Source organism: Engystomops pustulosus, chromosome 6 (genome assembly GCF_040894005.1).
Source record: "Engystomops pustulosus chromosome 6, aEngPut4.maternal, whole genome shotgun sequence".
NCBI classification, from domain to species: domain Eukaryota; kingdom Metazoa; phylum Chordata; class Amphibia; order Anura; family Leptodactylidae; genus Engystomops; species Engystomops pustulosus.
Window position 1 is genome coordinate 75,031,929 of NC_092416.1, and position 18,079 is coordinate 75,050,007.

Consider the following 18,079-nt stretch of genomic DNA (forward strand, 5'->3'; position numbering starts at 1 on the left):
TGCCAGTATTAAACAAAAACTAAATGATCAAACTTGTAAAAGGAGATGGATGTAATCTAGAGTAATTTAGTGAATGGCTGGTAACCTTTGTATGGAAGAGCTAAACAGACATTCAAGATCCACTTATTAACCTTACAATAATCTTTCTACTTTTTAAGCTTGAAAAGCAAAATGGCTTTGGTGCACAAGGTGAATGGCAGACGCTTAGATATCTATCTATGCCCACCCCTGATCCCTGTGCAGCGGCTAACCCTATAAACCACCAATTTTAGAAGAACTGCAACTATCAGTCAGTTACATTCCCTCAATGTTTATTCAGTACATTGCGTACTGAGAGCTATTCTGAACCTGTGGGCTTTGCCAGGAGTATATATGTCCAGACTTGAGTCCTCCATGTCACACATCCACTTCCCGCTATTAAAGGGGTTGGCCACCTTACATCATTTTTTAATGTGTGTGTGTACGTGTGGGGGGGCAAGATATTAGGTAATTTACCAATATACATCTATTAATAGTTCTGCTCTGTTTTCTTGACGTGGAAGGTTAAGCCTCCTGTATTATAAGAATAGGATCCTAGCAGGGCAATTGTTCATGGAGAGATAGAGATCACACAACCCTTCATTTGCAGCCATTTTATGGTCAGGAATGTCTCGCTGATGAAAAAGACACAAGGCCTCACTTTGTGTGTCAAAGTCCCATCCAGGTCAACAACTGCAAAGAGTTTGTATGTTTCCATGGGTTTCCTCCGGGTCCTCCAGTTTCCTCCCACACTCCAAAACATACTGGTAGGTTGATTAGCTTGTGAGCCCCACTGGGGACAGAGGCTGATTTGGCAAAGCTCAGTGCAGCGCTGCGTAATCTGTGTATGCTATATAAATAATTATTATTAAATTAAAAGGAATTATTACTAAAGACCAGTCTCTAATCTCCTTTTCATCTTCAAACTCCTGGAATGCCTGGTCTATGCTCGACTAATCAGCTATCTCTCAGCTATTTCCCTTCTTGATGCCCTACAATCTGGTTTCCGCTCTATGTATTCCACTGAAACTGCTGATTTCCTCACTGATAAATCCAAAGGTGACTATTCGCTCCTCCTCCTTCTGGATCTATCGGCAGCGTTTGATTCTGTAGACCACCAGCTCCTCCTCAGGATGCTTCGCTCCATTGGTCTAAAGGACAATGTACTCTTGTGGTTTTCTTCCTATCTCTCTGACCGCACTTTCAGTGTCTCATTCTCTGCATCTCTCTCTTCTCCACATCGTCTCACTGTCAGGCCCCTTCCACACTTGCGTTGCAGATCACGTCAGAGTCTGATCAGGGTGTGATCAGTGTTTGATCAGTGAAAAACTGACATTTTGCATCAGAGTGCAATGAGTTTTCAGTCAGAGTTTATTCAGTGTCTCAGTTTTTCAAAGCAATTTCAATGCGTTCTGAAATGCGGACTCAGGACTGAGCTCTATCTTTTTTTATGGCAATTGATGCATGAAAAACGCATTGTATTTGCAAGTGTCTCAGTGTGCAATGCGTTTTTGATGCGTCTCCATAGACTTGTATGACTTGAAAAAAAACGCGCTTGTGTGCGTGAAAAAAAAATGCAAGTGTGAAAAAGCCCATTGATTACAATGGGTCAGAGTGCAATGCAAGTTCTGTGCATCAAAAGCATGCGCAGAACACGCGCTTGAAAAACGCAAGTGTGGAAGGGGCCTGAGGTCCTCTTCAGATTATAATTATTAACAATGGGAGTGAGCGCCCTGCTCACAAGTGCTAACAGTCTATGAGGTTGAGGATTAATATTAAGGAAGTAAGTTACATTTAATCTTGCCTGCTTCCTTCTTTGCCCAATTTCCCTCTACTAATTGTATACTGTAGGTAGTACACACCACGGCAAGAACATGATTTTATCTCTGTGGGGGCCTCCCCCCGGTACTACATGTACACAAAACAACAATTTTTTTTTTACATTATGAAATAGACGGCCTGAGCTACAAACTTAGGCAGGGATAGGACCTGCTCCATAATTTGTGGCCCGAGCTCACACAAGGGGCCGTAGAAAAGTTTGTGAGTAGATTTTTGCCCTGGGGATGTGATGCCATAAAAGTAAAAAAAAAAAAAATCTGTTGCTTGACAAATGAAGCGGTTCGTGTAATTATGTTATGGTTGTATTGTCATTTAACTAGTTAACTAGCATCACTGGCTACTCAGTTGACACACTTAGTTTAGAAGCCAGAAAAGAACTCTAACAATAACCTTGACATGGGGACAGTGAAACTGTCACTGTGGTTACAACCCCCTAGTTCCCCCACCGTTCCCAATAACGACACCGGAGTCACAGATTAGGTGGAAGAAAAGGCCACAGCGGCCAACTTTATTTACATTACAGAGAAAAATGGAGGGGTCCTCGAAGACGCTTTCCCTAAACACTATTCCAAGGTCTCCACTTGCCCACGGTCGTTAATCACCAAACCAGTGGGCACCCCCTGTTGGAGACCTAAAACCCATCCTGGGGTCCTTGCCCGCAGGAATTCTTCCAACCAGCTGGGTGAACTATCCCAGCTCAACTGCAACTTCTTATGAACTGGAATCCCATTTCCTAGTTCGCTATTTTAAACGACTTGCCCCTACTACACTGCCGCTGCGACATAATTAATAGAATGCATTAATACCCCTAAAGCCCCCATAACATAACCATGACCCAACTATACTTCCTTTACCCCCCTTTTTTTTAATGAAACTCAAACCTCAGCTCCCCGTTTAACCCAAAATAGGACGAGTGGGAGATAAAAACTTTCCTAGTCCTCGTACTCCCGCAAATGGTGAGCCCCTTATTTTGGTTATTACCCTTATCAGTAACCCCCCCCCCCTCCCGTTTAACCTCTGTGTGACCCTCACTGCCATACTGCTAATTCACTACCCCTGTCATGTGCTGATTGTGGTACACTACGCTCCCCTTCATCGCATACTTTCCATAGGATAGGGCATTCGTAGGTTTATTTGTCAAGCAGAGACAGAAAAAGAAGAGTGGTTGAAGATAGTGGTTGAAGTGCATGACGTTGTTGAGAGTAGGGACAGCTCATAGATCACAAATGGAGCAATCTTAAGCAGGTTCCATTCATAGTGTAAAGCAAGCAGAGAGGCAAAGTACCAAGGGTCATATCCCCACTGATCTGCAATAGATGGCAGTATACCATAGAGCAGTGATGGCAAACCTTTTAGAGGCCGAGTGCCAAAACTACAACCAAGTCCCACTTATTTATCGCAAAGTGCCAACACAGAAATTTAATTTGTGATTTATACTCCCTTCTCTGTCACAGCTTTCATTGATATCAGCACCTGAGGACACCAATAAAGCAGAAAATAGTCCCAGGTACTGCTGTCACTTTAAAATACCCCTGTGCACAGCAAGTCCTGGGCTGTCTGGGACTGCAGGAAGATACCTGGAATCATCTCTGGTGATGGCCTGAGTGCCCACAGAAAGGGCTCAGAGTGCCACCTCTGGCACCAGTGCCATAGGTTAGCCATCACTGCCATAGAGTAAGCAATCTCCTTCCTCCTGGTAGAAAGATGCATTCTACTCTTACACAAATAGATTGGGGCCTGCAAGTCACAACTATTCAAGATAGTATTTTATACAGAGCATAAACATAATAAATATGTGTCATGAGAAAAAGAAAGTACACCCTCTGAATTCATTGTTCAACTGTACTTCTATTGAATTTAAGCAGAACCACATTATACGTGTCCCTGCTTTTTCACAACAGGTCAACAGGGGAACCTGGCTCTTCCTTACTATCATTCTACCTAAGGATTTGGTTGTAGATGAATGGGAGCAGTTCTTCATGTGGTCATCTGTCTGTATAGTGAAAACCCATGTGCAACACATTGGGGCAGATTTACTTACCCGGTCCGTTCGCGATCCAGCGGCGCGTTCTCTGCGCTGGATTTGGGTCCGGCCGGGATTTAATAAGGTAGGTTCTCCGCCGTCCACCAGGTGGCGCTGCTGCGCTGAAAAGCATCTGAACGCACCGGAATTCACCGAGGCCGGCTGAGTGAAGGTAAGCGCGTCCCGAGCGACACATTTTCCGTTTTTAAATGCGGCGGTTTTTCCGAATACGTCGGGTTTTCGTTCGGCCACGCCCCCCGATTTCCGTTGCGAGCATGCCGGCGCAGATGCGCCACAATCCGATCGCGTGCGCCAAAATCCAGGGGCAATTCAGGTACAATCGCGCAAATCAGAAATATTCGGGTAACACGTCGGGAAAACGCGAATCAGGCCCTTAGTAAATGACCCCTATTTTTTCAAAATAAGTGCAATGTTCCTTGTATTTGCTATGGATAGATGACATGTCCAGCTGTTTCAAATAGACACAATGCTGTACAGAGGATGGTCCTGAAGTATACAGAATACTGGTTAAAGTGATTTATTTATTAGACCTCATCAATGCCTGATCAGTGGGGGTCCCTCACCAGAACAGGAGTCCTGCTTGATTTTACATACATCAATGACACATTTTGCACAATGCATACAGAATTATATCATTCAATAAAAAACCCATCACTATGAAAGTCCTTTACAATCTGCAAGTAGCAGGAGGATCTGAACAGATATACATAGTTTTGTGAAAAACAATCTATCTAGTCTTATCTGCACAACAAATGTAGGCTTTATTGGGCCACAAACAATGGTTCTGTGGTCCATTGTTTGTGGCCCATGTGTCAACCACATGTTAGTAGTCTTTTAGAATTTTACTGCACTCTTAATAAGGGATCTCAGGTGCTTTGGAAAGGACCCAATCTTGTCAATAGCTTAAAGTGTAAATCCAGTTATAGTGTAAAGTGTAAATCCAGTTATACTGATAATTGTTGATACTCAAAATATGCTTTTATTCATGATATTCACAGTAAAGAAAACTGATTGACATCTATACCTTTTAGATAATTTATGCCAAATGTGGGTTTTCATGTTTCACGTGCAGTTTGTTCAGATGTTGCCTTCTTATCAGGGCCGAATTGGTGGGGGCCACGGGGCGCAAAATATGGTGTGAGCCCCTATTGAATGTAGTCAGGGAACAGCAATCACTATGTACTACTCCCCAGCAATAACTATATACAGCCTCCCCAGTAATCACTATATACAACGCCCAGTATTCACTATATACAGCTTCCCCGACATGACTATATACAGCTCCCCCAACAGGACTATATACATCTCCTCCAGCAATCACTGCATACAGCTCCCCTAGAAATCACTATATATAGCTCCCCCAGCAATCACTATATACAGCTCCCCTAGCAATCACTATGTATAGCTCCCTCAGCAAACACTATATACAGCTCCCCTAGCATCACTGTATACAGCTCCCCTAGCAATTACTGTATACAGCTCCCAGTAATCACTATATACAGCCCCCAGTAATAAATATATATGGCTCCCCAGCAATAACTATAAACTATATACAGCCCCCAACATTACCTATATACAGTCCAACAGCATTAACTAAATACAACCCCTTATAATAACTATATGCAGCCCTCTATAATAACTAACTACAGTATATAAAAATATACAGACTCCCTATAATAACTATATAGCCCCCCTATAATAACTATATACATCCCCCCTATAACTATATACTTCCCCCTATAACTATATACATTCCCCTATAATAACTATATGCAGTCCCTCTATAACTATATACAGTCCCCCTATAAAAACTATACACAGTCCACCTATAATAACTATATACACCCCCAATAGTAACAATATACAACCCTCCCTATAATAAATAACTATATGCAGACTCCTATTATTGCTATATACACCCCCGCTCCCCCATAATAAATACATACAATCCCACTATAACTATATACAGTCCCCCTATAACTATATACAGTACCCCTATAATAACTATACACCGCCTTTAATAACTATATACACCCACCATAACAACTATATACCCCCCATAATAAATATATACCATCCCCTTATAATAACTATATACAGTCATAGATAAAATAATAAAATTGTACTCACCCTCCATTGTTTTCCCGATGTGCGCCATCCTCATCCTCCCTCGCAGTGTCGGATGTAAACAATGATGGCAGCACCCTGCTACAGGCGGCACCCTGCACACAGTGCAACCTCACGCTCTGCGCGGCCAGCATGTTTACATGCAATCATCTATGGCAGAGCAGGGAGCTGATTGTTCCCTTGCTCTACCATAGACGAAAGGCAGGAACATCGGTGAGATTGGGCCAGGGAGCCCGGAGTCAAATATAATGTTGGCAATTTGGGCGGTCGTGCCACAGCCTGAATCGCCCACATTTGGTGGTGGCCCTTTTAAGAGTAAAGTGGTGGGGGCCCCTGATATCACTCATGACAGAATTAAATGTGTAGCTCAGCAGACTGTATCACACCTACAGTATTCAGCATCAGACAGAATTACATATCATTAGCTTATACATTGGTATTGAGAAGAATGATGAACATATGTTATAGGTTTCTACATAGTCCCTCAGGTTATTCTGAAACATTTTTACATTTTCTGTGTCTTCTGCAGATCTAGTTGAAGTAGTGAACATCACCAGCCACATGCAGCACATCCACGGAACATATGGAAAATCAGCCCTGTTTTCTGTTCAGTATAGCAGCTCCAGCAGTGACAAACCAGTGGTCAAATGGCAAGTGAGACGTGAGAAACCCATCACTGTAGTGCAGTCTGTTGGCACTGATATCATTGGGAATTTGCGGCCAGACTACAAGGACCGAATACAGATCTTTGAAAATGGCTCACTCCTGATCAGCAACCTCTTTCTGTCCGATGAGGGGATGTATGAGGTAGAGGTTTCTATAACCGATGATACATTTACTGGAGAAAAATCCATCAATCTCACTGTGGATGGTAGGTTTTATTCATTATCATGCCATGACAGGCGGTCCCCTACTTAAGAATACCCGACTTACAGACAACCCCTAGTTACAAATGGACCTCTGGTAATTGGTAATTTACTATACTTCAGCCTTAGGCTACAATGAACAGCTATAGCAGTTATCAAATTTGTTTGCAATTAAGCTTTATTGTTAATCCTGGTTCTTATCACAATCCAACATTTTTAAAATCCAATTGTCACATAGACCAAAAAAAAATTGTCTGGAGTTAGTCATAAAATATACAGTTCCGACTTACATACAAATTCAACTTAAAAACAAACCTTCAGAACTTATCTTGTACGTAACTTGGGGACTGCCTGTATACTCAGCGCACAGTAGTCTTGGACTGCATATCTCCCGTAAATGTGAGAAAGGGTGTGCTCTCTTCTGGGATGCCCAGTGCCCCAACATTTGAATTTTGCCACAGTAATGCTTCCATGTTTTAATCATATTGGAAGCTCTGCTCTGGATACCACCAGGTGCCCTGTCTCACTGTTCCACTATAGCCGTAATTTGGTTGCAGAGATGACAATGCCTTGTTCTGGGACTTTATTGCTAGATTGGGAAGTGAGATATGTGGTCTGATGTCCAGCTGTCCAGACTTTTATTCCACATCCCCCTATTGGGCATATAGAGTTTTACACCCTCAAAATATATCCATACCAGTTAGTGCCATATCCACCTCTCGGGTAGTTATCTACAACACCTCACAGATTTTCCTATGACAGTCATCGGCAGGGGTAAAGACTGAAGCTAGTGAAAGCCTCTTGATAACACAAGTCCCAGTAAGGCACATAAATAAACAACCACTTTTGGATAAAAAAGCCCACAATGTGTTATAAAGGGTTACTCAAGAGTTAAAACCATAAAAATGATTAATTACAACTATTAAACAACAATAAACAACAATGTAATCAATAAAGACCAAATAAATTTACTTAATAGCTATAGGTATTTATCATCCGATGCATGGGCGCAGGCTTATTATAGCCCTGCCGCTGCTCTTGCGCAGAGCGACACATCAAGAGGGTCTTGTGCAGCGTTTAAACGCAGCCAGTGTATTTTCACATGTGAAAAGTTGCCGTCTGCCGCAATCAGATGATTGCTTGTTCATGTCCCATGGTGGAAGTAGTAAAAAAGTTTTAAAAAAATGCAATTTAATAAAAAATAAATGAATAAAAATGCCCCAAATCACCATTAACACATAAAATTACATATACCGTAATGTGAAAAAGGTCAAAATCATAACACAATCTCCACACATATAGTATCACCTCTTCTGTAACGACCCATAGAATAAAAAAAACCATTATTTAATCAGCACGATGAACGCTGAAAAAAAACCTGTAAAACACCCACCAAAAATATGATTTGTACCTATATTATTCCACAAAAAATAAAAAGTGATAAAAAACCATATGTACTCCAGAATGATACTGGTGCAAAGTACTACATGTCCAGAACAAAATAAAAACTGTCAACCAGCTCGGTAGACAAAAAAATAAAAGTGGTATGCCATTTGGAAGACGCAATACATGATCGATAGATTTTTCCCCATATTAGGTTTTTTTGTGAGAAATTTAGTAAAATGGAAGATAATGTATGGTGAACACCCAGAGCCGGATCATAGGGGGGGCTCGCGGGGCGAGTGCCCTGGGGCCCCCACCACTTCACCTTTAAAGGGGCCCCCACCAAATTGAGGCGATTCGGGCGGTCGCATGGCCGCCCGAATCGCCAACAGTATATTCATTGCCGGGCTTCCCGGGCTGCGGCCATATGCCGCTGATATGTCTGACTTAAATCTATGGCAGAGCGAGGGAACAATAAGTTCCCTGCTCTGCCATAGACGATCAAAGTAAATATGGCGGCGCCCTGCCGCTCGGTGACGACGCAGAGTGTGACGTCACCGCGTGTGACGTCACCACGGCGCGACTCACGGCGCGTCTGTAGCAGGGCGCCGCCATCTTTGTTTACATCCACCCGACACCGCGAGGGAGTTTGAAGACGGCGCGCATCGTGGGAACTATGGAGGGTGAGTACAATTTTAGTATTTTATGTAGGACTGTATATAGTTGTTATTGGGGGATTGTATAGCAAAAATAGGAATGTGTATATGTGTATATAGTTATTATGGGGGGGGTGTATATAGCAATAATAGGAATGTGTATATAGTTAGTATGGGGGGGTTTATAGCAATAATAGGAATGTGTATATAGTTATTATGGGGGGGGTATATAGCAATAATAGGAATGTGTATATAGTTATTATGGGGGGGGTGTATATAGCAATAATAGGAATGTGTATATAGTTATTATGGGGGGTATATAGCAATAATAGGAATGTGTATATAGTTATTATGGGGGGTGTATATAGCAATAATAGGAATGTGTATATAGTTATTATGGGGGGGTATATAGCAATAATAGGAATGTGTATATAGTTATTATGGGGGTGTATATAGCAATAATAGGAATGTGTATATAGTTATTATGGGGGGGTATATAGCAATAATATGAATGTGTATATAGTTATTATGGGGGGGTATATAGCAATAATATGAATCTGTATATAGTTATTATAGGGTGTGTATATAGTTATAGGGGAGCTGTATATAGTGATTGCTGGGGGAGCTGTATATAGTGATTGCTGGGGGAGCTGTATATAGTGGTTGCTGGGGAGCTGTATATAGTGATTGCTGGGAGATGTATATAGTGATTGCTGGGGGAGCTGTATATAGTGATTGCTGGGGGAGCTGTATGTAGTGATTGCTGGGGGGAGCTGTATACAGTGATTGCTGGGGGAGCTGTATATAGTGATTGCAGGGGGAGCTGTATATAGTGATTGCTGGGGGAGCTGTATATAGTGATTGCTGGGGGAGCTGTATACAGTGATTGCTGGGGGGAGCTGTATAAAGTGATTGCTGGAGGAGCTGTATACAGTGGTTGCTGCGGGAGCTGTATACAGTGGTTGCTGCGGGAGCTGTATACAGTGGTTGCTGGGGGAGCTGTATACAGTGGTTGCTGGGGGAGCTGTATACAGTGATTGCTGGGGGGAGCTGTATACAGTGATTGCTGGGGGAGCTGTATACAGTGGTTGCTGGGGGAGCTGTATATAGTGATTGCTGGCGGAGCTGTATACAGTGATTGCTGGGGGAGCTGTATATAGTGATTGCTGCGGGAGCTGTATACAGTGATTGCTGGGGGAGCTGTATACAGTGATTGCTGGGGGAGCTGTATATAGTGATTGCTGGCGGAGCTGTATACAGTGATTGCTGGGGGAGCTGTATATAGTGGTTGCTGCGGGAGCTGTATACAGTAGTTGCTGGGGGAGCTGTATACAGTGATTGCTGGGGGAGGTGTATATAGTGATTGCTGGGGGAGCTGTATATAGTGATTGCTGGGGGAGCTGTATATAGTGATTGCTGCGGGAGCTGTATACAGTGGTTGCTGGGGGAGCTGTATATAGTGATTGCTGCGGGAGCTGTATACAGTGATTGCTGGGGAGCTGTATATAGTGATTGCTGGGGGAGCTGTATATAGTGATTGCTGCGGGAGCTGTATATAGTGATTGCTGGGGGAGCTGTATATAGTGATTGCTGGGGGAGCTGTATATAGTGATTGCTGCGGGAGCTGTATACAGTGGTTGCTGGGGGAGATGTATATAGTGATTGCTGGGGGAGCTGTATATAGTGGTTGCTGGGGGAGCTGTATACAGCGGTTGCTGGGGGAGCTGTATATAGTTATAGGGGAGCTGTATATAGTCATTGCTGAGGGTGCTGTATATAGTTATAGGGGAGCTGTATATAGTCATTGCTGGGGGAGCTGTATATAGTGATTGCTGGGGGAGCTGTATACAGCGGTTGCTGGGGGAGCTGTATATAGTTATAGGGGAGCTGTATATAGTCATTGCTGGGGGAGCTGTATACAGTGATTGCTGAGGGAGCTGTATATAGTGATTGCTGGGGGAGCTGTGTACAGTGATTGCTGGGGGAGCTGTATATAGTGATTGCTGGGGGAGCTGTATATAGTCATTGCTGGGGGAGCTGTATACAGTGATTGCTGGGGGAGCTGTATACAGTGATTGCTGGGGGAGCTGTATACAGTGATTGCTGGGGGAGCTGTATACAGTGATTGCTGGGGGAGCTGTATATAGTGATTGCAGGGGGAGCTGTATATAGTGATTGCTGGGGGAGCTGTAAATAGTGATTGCTGCGGGAGCTGTATACAGTGGTTGCTGGGGGAGCTGTATACAGTGGTTGCTGCGGGAGCTGTATATAGTGATTGCTGCGGGAGCTGTATATAGTGATTGCTGCGGGAGCTGTATACAGTGATTACTGGGGGAGCTGTATATAGTGATTGCTGGGGGGAGCTGTATATAGTGATTGCTGGGGGAGCTGTATACAGTGGTTGCTGGGGGAGCTGTATATAGTGATTGCTGGGGGAGCTGTATATAGTGATTGCTGCGGGAGCTGTATACAGTGGTTGCTGGGGGAGATGTATATAGGGATTGCTGGGGGAGCTGTATGTAGTGATTGCTGGGGGAGCTGTATACAGGGGTTGCTGGAGGAGCTGTATATAGTGATTGCTGGAGGAGCTGTATATAGTGATTGCTGGGGGAGCTGTATATAGTGATTGCTGGGGGAGCTGTATACAGCGGTTGCTGGGGGAGCTGTATATAGTTATAGGGGAGCTGTATATAGTCATTGCTGGGGGAGCTGTATATAGTGATTGCTGGGGGAGCTGTATACAGTGATTGCTGGGGGAGCTGTATATAGTGATTGCTGGGGGAGCTGTGTACAGTGATTGCTGGGGGAGCTGTATATAGTGATTGCTGGGGGAGCTGTATATAGTGATTGCAGGGGGAGCTGTATATAGTGATTGCTGGGGGAGCTGTATATAGTGATTGCTGGGGGAGCTGTATATAGTGATTGCTGGGGGAGCTGTATATAGTGATTGCTGCGGGAGCTGTATACAGTGGTTGCTGGGGGAGATGTATATAGGGATTGCTGGGGGAGCTGTATGTAGTGATTGCTGGGGGAGCTGTATACAGGGGTTGCTGGAGGAGCTGTATATAGTGATTGCTGGAGGAGCTGTATATAGTGATTGCTGGGGGAGCTGTATATAGTGATTGCTGGGGGAGCTGTATACAGCGGTTGCTGGGGGAGCTGTATATAGTGATTGCTGGGGGAGCTGTATATAGTGATTGCTGGGGGAGCTGTATATAGTGATTGCTGGGGGAGCTGTATATAGTGATTGCTGGGGGGGCTGTGTATAGTGATTGCTGGGGGAGCTGTATATAGTGATTGCTGGGGGGGCTGTGTATAGTGATTGCTGGGGGGGCTGTGTATAGTGATTGCTGGGGGAGCTGTACATAGTGATTGCTGGGGGAGCTGTATACAGTGATTGCTGGGGGAGCTGTATATAGTGATTGCTGGGGGAGCTGTGTACAGTGATTGCTGGGGGAGCTGTATATAGTGATTGCTGGGGGAGCTGTATATAGTGATTGCTGGGGGAGCTGTATATAGTGATTGCAGGGGGAGCTGTATATAGTGATTGCTGGGGGAGCTGTATATAGTGATTGCAGGGGGAGCTGTATATAGTGATTGCTGGGGGAGCTGTATATAGTGATTGCTGGGGGAGCTGTATATAGTGATTGCTGGGGGGAGCTGTATATAGTGATTGCTGGGGGGAGCTGTATATAGTGATTGCTGGGGGAGCTGTATATAGTGATTGCTGGGGGAGCTGTATATAGTGATTGCTGGGGGAGCTGTATATAGTGATTGCTGGGGGGAGCTGTATACAGTGGTTGCTGGGGGAGCTGTATATAATGATTGCTGGGGGAGCTGTATATAGTGATTGCTGGGGGCTGTATATAGTGATTGCTGGGGGAGCTGTATATAGTGATTGCTGGGGGAGCTGTATATAGTGATTGCTGGGGGAGCTGTATATAGTGATTGCTGGGGGGAGCTGTATATAGTGATTGCTGGGGGGAGCTGTATACAGTGATTGCTGGGGGGAGCTGTATATAATGATTGCTGGGGGAGCTGTATATAGTGATTGCTGGGGGGAGCTGTATACAGTGATTGCTGGGGGAGCTGTTCCCTGTCTGGACTACATTCAATGGGGGCCTCCACCATATTTTGCGCCCAGGGGCCCCCACCAACCTTAATCCGGCCCTGTGAACACCAAAAAAAAAAAATAAAGTAAAAAATCAATTACATAACTGAAGCTATTCTACTCCTCCGTCCCCAAAAAAGTTAACATGTTTTTTAACAATACGGGATACCAGAACCAAAATGGGATCACTAGAAAATGCATCTTATCCATGCAAAAGAAATTGTCCACACAAGGCCCCATTAACGGAAAAACTAAAATTTTATAGCCTACAAAAGGGAGCCAATAAGGAAACTAAAATCCACTAAGGTCTATAGGACAAAACTGGCAGCTGTAGGGGGCTCCTTCCCATCTGCAGTTCGCTGTGCGCCCATACAACAAGTCACATCCACATTTGGGGGTCGCCTTACACAGGAGAATTTGCATAACAAATTTAGATAGCTTTTCACTTTTTATCTTTTGGAAATGTGTACATTTTAGGGTTAAATGCCATATGTAAACATTTCTTCAATTGGATGTTATAAAAAAATGTTCCCGTGTGAAGATAATTTCTCATAAATGTAGTGATAGGGTCCCTTAGAAACATGTAAATATGGTAAAAAGTATACAATTTATCATATGGGGTGTACTGGATACAATAGAGAAGCACTCAAAAGGTGCAATGAGTTAAAGGGAACCTACCACCACGAATCTACCTATAAAGGTAGATCGGGTGGTAGGTGGATGTATGGGACGTGAGGATAGCCCTTTTTAGAGCTAATCCTCACGTCCCCGCTAGCGTAGCATAAACTTTATTGCCTTGATATGTAAATTTTATTAAGCGGCTACTGGGGCGTGGAGTAGCCGGACACGAGGCTACACGGCGCGGCTACTCCACGCCCCAGTAGCCGCTTTCCCCGCCTACCCTGTGATCTTCGGCGCGCAGCTCCTGGCAGCTGCGCGCCCTCGTCCGCAGTAACTCCGGCCTCGTTCCCGAGATCGCGCATCCTCAGGCTCCGAGCGCAGGCTCCACGCCCCAGTAGCCGCTTAATAAAATTTACATATCAAGGCAATAAAGTTTATGCTACGCTAGCGGGGACGTGAGGATTAGCTCTAAAAAGGGCTATCCTCACGTCCCATACATCCACCTACCACCCGATCTACCTTTATAGGTAGATTTGTGGTGGTAGGTGCCCTTTAAAGTGCAATAGTATCAAATGTAGTGAAAAATAACGTATGCATCCATAGAGTATATATCAAAGTCAGATATTAAATGAAAAGAGTATATAGTTAAATAGAGTAAGATCCAGTACATCAAGTGTCCGCCTGCTGTCCCAAACACGACATGTGTTTCGGCAAACGCAATGCCTTCGTCTGGGGCGACAAAGGAATTGCGTTTACCGAAATGCGTGTCGGGCTTGGGACAGCAGGCGGACACTTGATGTACTGGATCTTACTCTAAAGCGACACATTCCAGATTACAAAAAAACAGGCCAAGCCATAACGTACAAACTGGCTATGTCTTGAAAGAGTTGTCCAGGCTTTAAAAAAACATATGCTGCCATACCTCCTCCGGTGCTCCTATTGTCCTGCGTCACCACCCGTCAGTGCCGTGCCCCTGTTCGTCAACAGAAGCAGTACTCGGACAGGAATGCCTGCCTCTGTAAACAAACAGGGAAAAGACACTGACGGGCATCAGTGCGGGACAACAGGAGCACCAGAGGAGGTAAAGATACGTTTTTCATTGTGTTTACAGCCCCTTAGGTTGTATTTATAGGGATCCTCTTCACCCACCGATGCTAATCAGCTAATCGCCTACACAACTTTGCCCAATGGGATAAGAACATTAAACAGGTAACACCTTTCCCAAGATACCATTTTCCGCTGATAACTACACTTAAAATAACTTTATTAAAATTAACAAAACAAACAAAGTCCTATAGAAATCTTTATTTAAAGCACATTAAAGGGAACCTGTCACCAGGGACCTAATTTTCACTGCAGACAGGTTGCATGAGTCCATTACAGCTGCATTGCAAATATGTTTTTCTGCCTTTTGTAAGTATTTTCATTACAATATGATTGTGTGTTTTAACTTACCTTGCACCCTGACAGAATCCTCTGTTAAGTCCCAGGGGTTGACTTTGGTTTGGATGCATTTCAAAAAACAACATGTGACTTGTCTGTGCTGCAGACTCCTCAGCTCTCAGCCCCCACCTTTGTGCTCCTGTACAGCTCAACCCTCCTGCTCCTTCACAGAGTTCACAGCCTGGTGAGCTGACATCAGTTGGGGGAGGGAGGAGCTGTACAGGAGCACAAATATGGGGGCTGAGAGCTGAGTAGTCTGCAGATCAGACAAGTCAACTGTTGTTTTTGAAATACATCCAAAGCCAACCCCTTGGACTAAACAAAGGATTTTGTCAGGAGGCCAGGTAAGTTAAAACACACAATTATATTGTAATGTAAATGCTTACAGAAAGCAGAAAGGGATATTTGCAATGCAAGAGTGATGGGCTTCTGCAACCTGTCTTTAGTGAAAATGAGGCCCCTGGTGACAGGTTCCTTTTAAAAGGAGGCATGTAAGGGGACTGTGTTATCAACTTCCCCCAAGATAAATGCTTTGGGGTGTCCTGTCTATATAGAACTGTATTGTAATATTCTGGTATCTGTGGCTTGGATACATCTACATTTAAACATCCTTCCTGTGGTCATGTATTTCTGTTATATCATCTATTCTATCATGCAGTACCGGTATCTAAGCCTCGGGTGTCTGTCCTTTCATCTACTATCCTGGAACTGACTGAGAATTTTTCCATGAGCTGTATCCATGATAACGGGACTAAGCCAATCTATACTTGGCTGAAGGCTGGAAAACTGTTAACCAATGACTCCAGGATTCTCATGTCTTCTGACCATCGAGTGATCACTATTACTAGAGTCTTACTGTCTGACGATGACATCTATACTTGCCTGGTGGAAAACCCCATCAGCAGTGGACGTAGCTCTCCTATAAAAATAACTGTCTACAGTAAGTAAAAATGAGTATTATTACACACAAATTAAAGGGGTTTTCACATAAAAGATATTTATTCCCTATAGGCAGGAGAGGGATAAATGTATGGTCACTGAGAATGTCACAACAAACAATCATGGCAACAGCTTATAAATTGCCTTATAGGGAACCTGTCATCAGAAGACTCTTTTTCTGGCTCTCCCATGTCCCCATAGAGAATAGTGTACACATTGCCAAAGAGTTTCTCTAGTAAAATTGGCTTTTTCCAAAAAAAAAAGATAAGTAAGATGAAAGATGAAAGGGGACTAGCTGTGGCCCTAGTCCCCTGGGAGTGGCCGGTGAGGAGCGGTTTCTCCCATTCCCTCAGGAAACGGCTCTGTTATGCATCGCTTTTCATGTCTGCCCCCTCGTCACTGGCCACTCCCATGGGATACGGGACACAGCTATGCATACAGAAAGGTAAACTTTCATCTAACTTATCTTTTTTTTGGAAAAATCCGGTTTTACTATAAAAACTCTTTGGCAAAGTGCACCCTATTCTCTATGGGGACATGGGGATCCAGAAAAAGGGCTCCTGATGACAAGTTCCCTTGAAAGAGGGTGTCACGGGAACGGACAAACCAGTGGCGTAACTCGGAGAGACAGGGCCCCTAGCAGGCTACTGCATGGGGCCCCCCTTCCCACATAAAAAATATGCATATTATTATACTCAGATATGCGAGTTACAATCACATATAAATACACTCATGTGCACACACAGCATATACACACACATACAGTGCCATATGCAACATACCCACATACAGTGTATACAGACACCTTATACACATCACAGATACTGCATATATACATCACAGTATCTGTTATATACATATTATGCTGGACAATGTGCACTATAATATAGATATAAGGGTGTACATCCTCCATTCTTTATTGTGTCAGGTCGGATGACGGGGCCCCCTGACAGCGGCTGCTATGGCTGCTACCGCTGTAGTTACGCCCCTGGAACAACCCACCATGTGGATGTTACATGTGAAGAGGAAGTCTTACATGAGGATGCTTTGCATTTCCCCTCGCTCTCATTTATTAGGAGAGTGACCTATACATAGAGATTTTTAGGAGCTCAGTTTTCCTATTTAACCCCTTACCGACATGTGACGTAGTATTACGTCACATGCCGGGTGCGGGGGCATGGAGAGGGCTCACGGGTTGAGTCCTCTCCATAGCCGGTAAGTCTTTGCTGCATATTACAGCAAAGGCTTACCGGTAACACCCACGATCGGTGCCAGCACCCACCACGATTGTTTTCCCGCTGATCGCCGCCGCCGGCTTCAAAAAGATGGCGGCGCATGGGCGACGTCATCTTTCCAAGGATCGTCGCTCCACGTGTCGTTGTCGGGGGAGTGGCGATCCGTCGCCATGGTAGCCTTGGGTCTTCGGGTTAACCCATGCATTACAATGTGCTATCAGCACAAATGCTTTTATTTACCAATTTCACTGCATTTGGAATTTTTTTCCCACTTCCCAGTACATGGCATGGAATATTAAATACCACCATTTTGAAGTGTAATTTGTTACGCAGAAAATAAGCCATCACACAGCTCTGTACATGGAAAAATAAAAAGGTTGTGGCGCTAAGGGGTTAATTAACATTGCTTAAAAGACAGTCTGTGGAAAATCACTTTATTAACATTTAATCTGTTCTCCATCTGCATCTTTCTCATTGTGATCATTGTACCATGGTTTCTTCTGTTACACAGGAAGAAGTTCTTTGTACATTGTTCTGTCTACTGGCGGAATATTTCTGCTTGTTACGTTGGTCACAGTCTGCGCTTGTTGGAAGCCCTCCAGGAAGTACGGAGAATACAGTCATTCAACCTTACGACCCCACCTCTCATGGATTAAAGGGAGTGCTCAAATAGGGGCAAAATATCTTAGCGTAGTGGTACTGCATTAATGGTGCAGCCTTAAATGGCATGTTTTTCATAAAAAAGGCACTATTTTCCAGGATCGAAAGAAATATTTTGCGATTTCTGTGAATGTGGT

The 18,079-nt window shown here is 44.0% G+C and overlaps 1 protein-coding gene across 1 annotated transcript in view; it reads left to right on the forward strand.

Moving 5' to 3' along the window:
• The window catches only part of HEPACAM (hepatic and glial cell adhesion molecule), a 47,726-nt gene that overhangs the window by 16,045 nt on the left and 13,602 nt on the right, over positions 1–18,079 (forward strand). Inside the window, exons 2-4 of the mRNA XM_072156609.1 lie at positions 6,558–6,899; positions 15,767–16,048; positions 17,794–17,887. Coding sequence (XP_072012710.1) covers positions 6,558–6,899; positions 15,767–16,048; positions 17,794–17,887 — 718 coding nt within the window. The remainder of the gene's footprint in view (positions 1–6,557; positions 6,900–15,766; positions 16,049–17,793; positions 17,888–18,079) is intronic.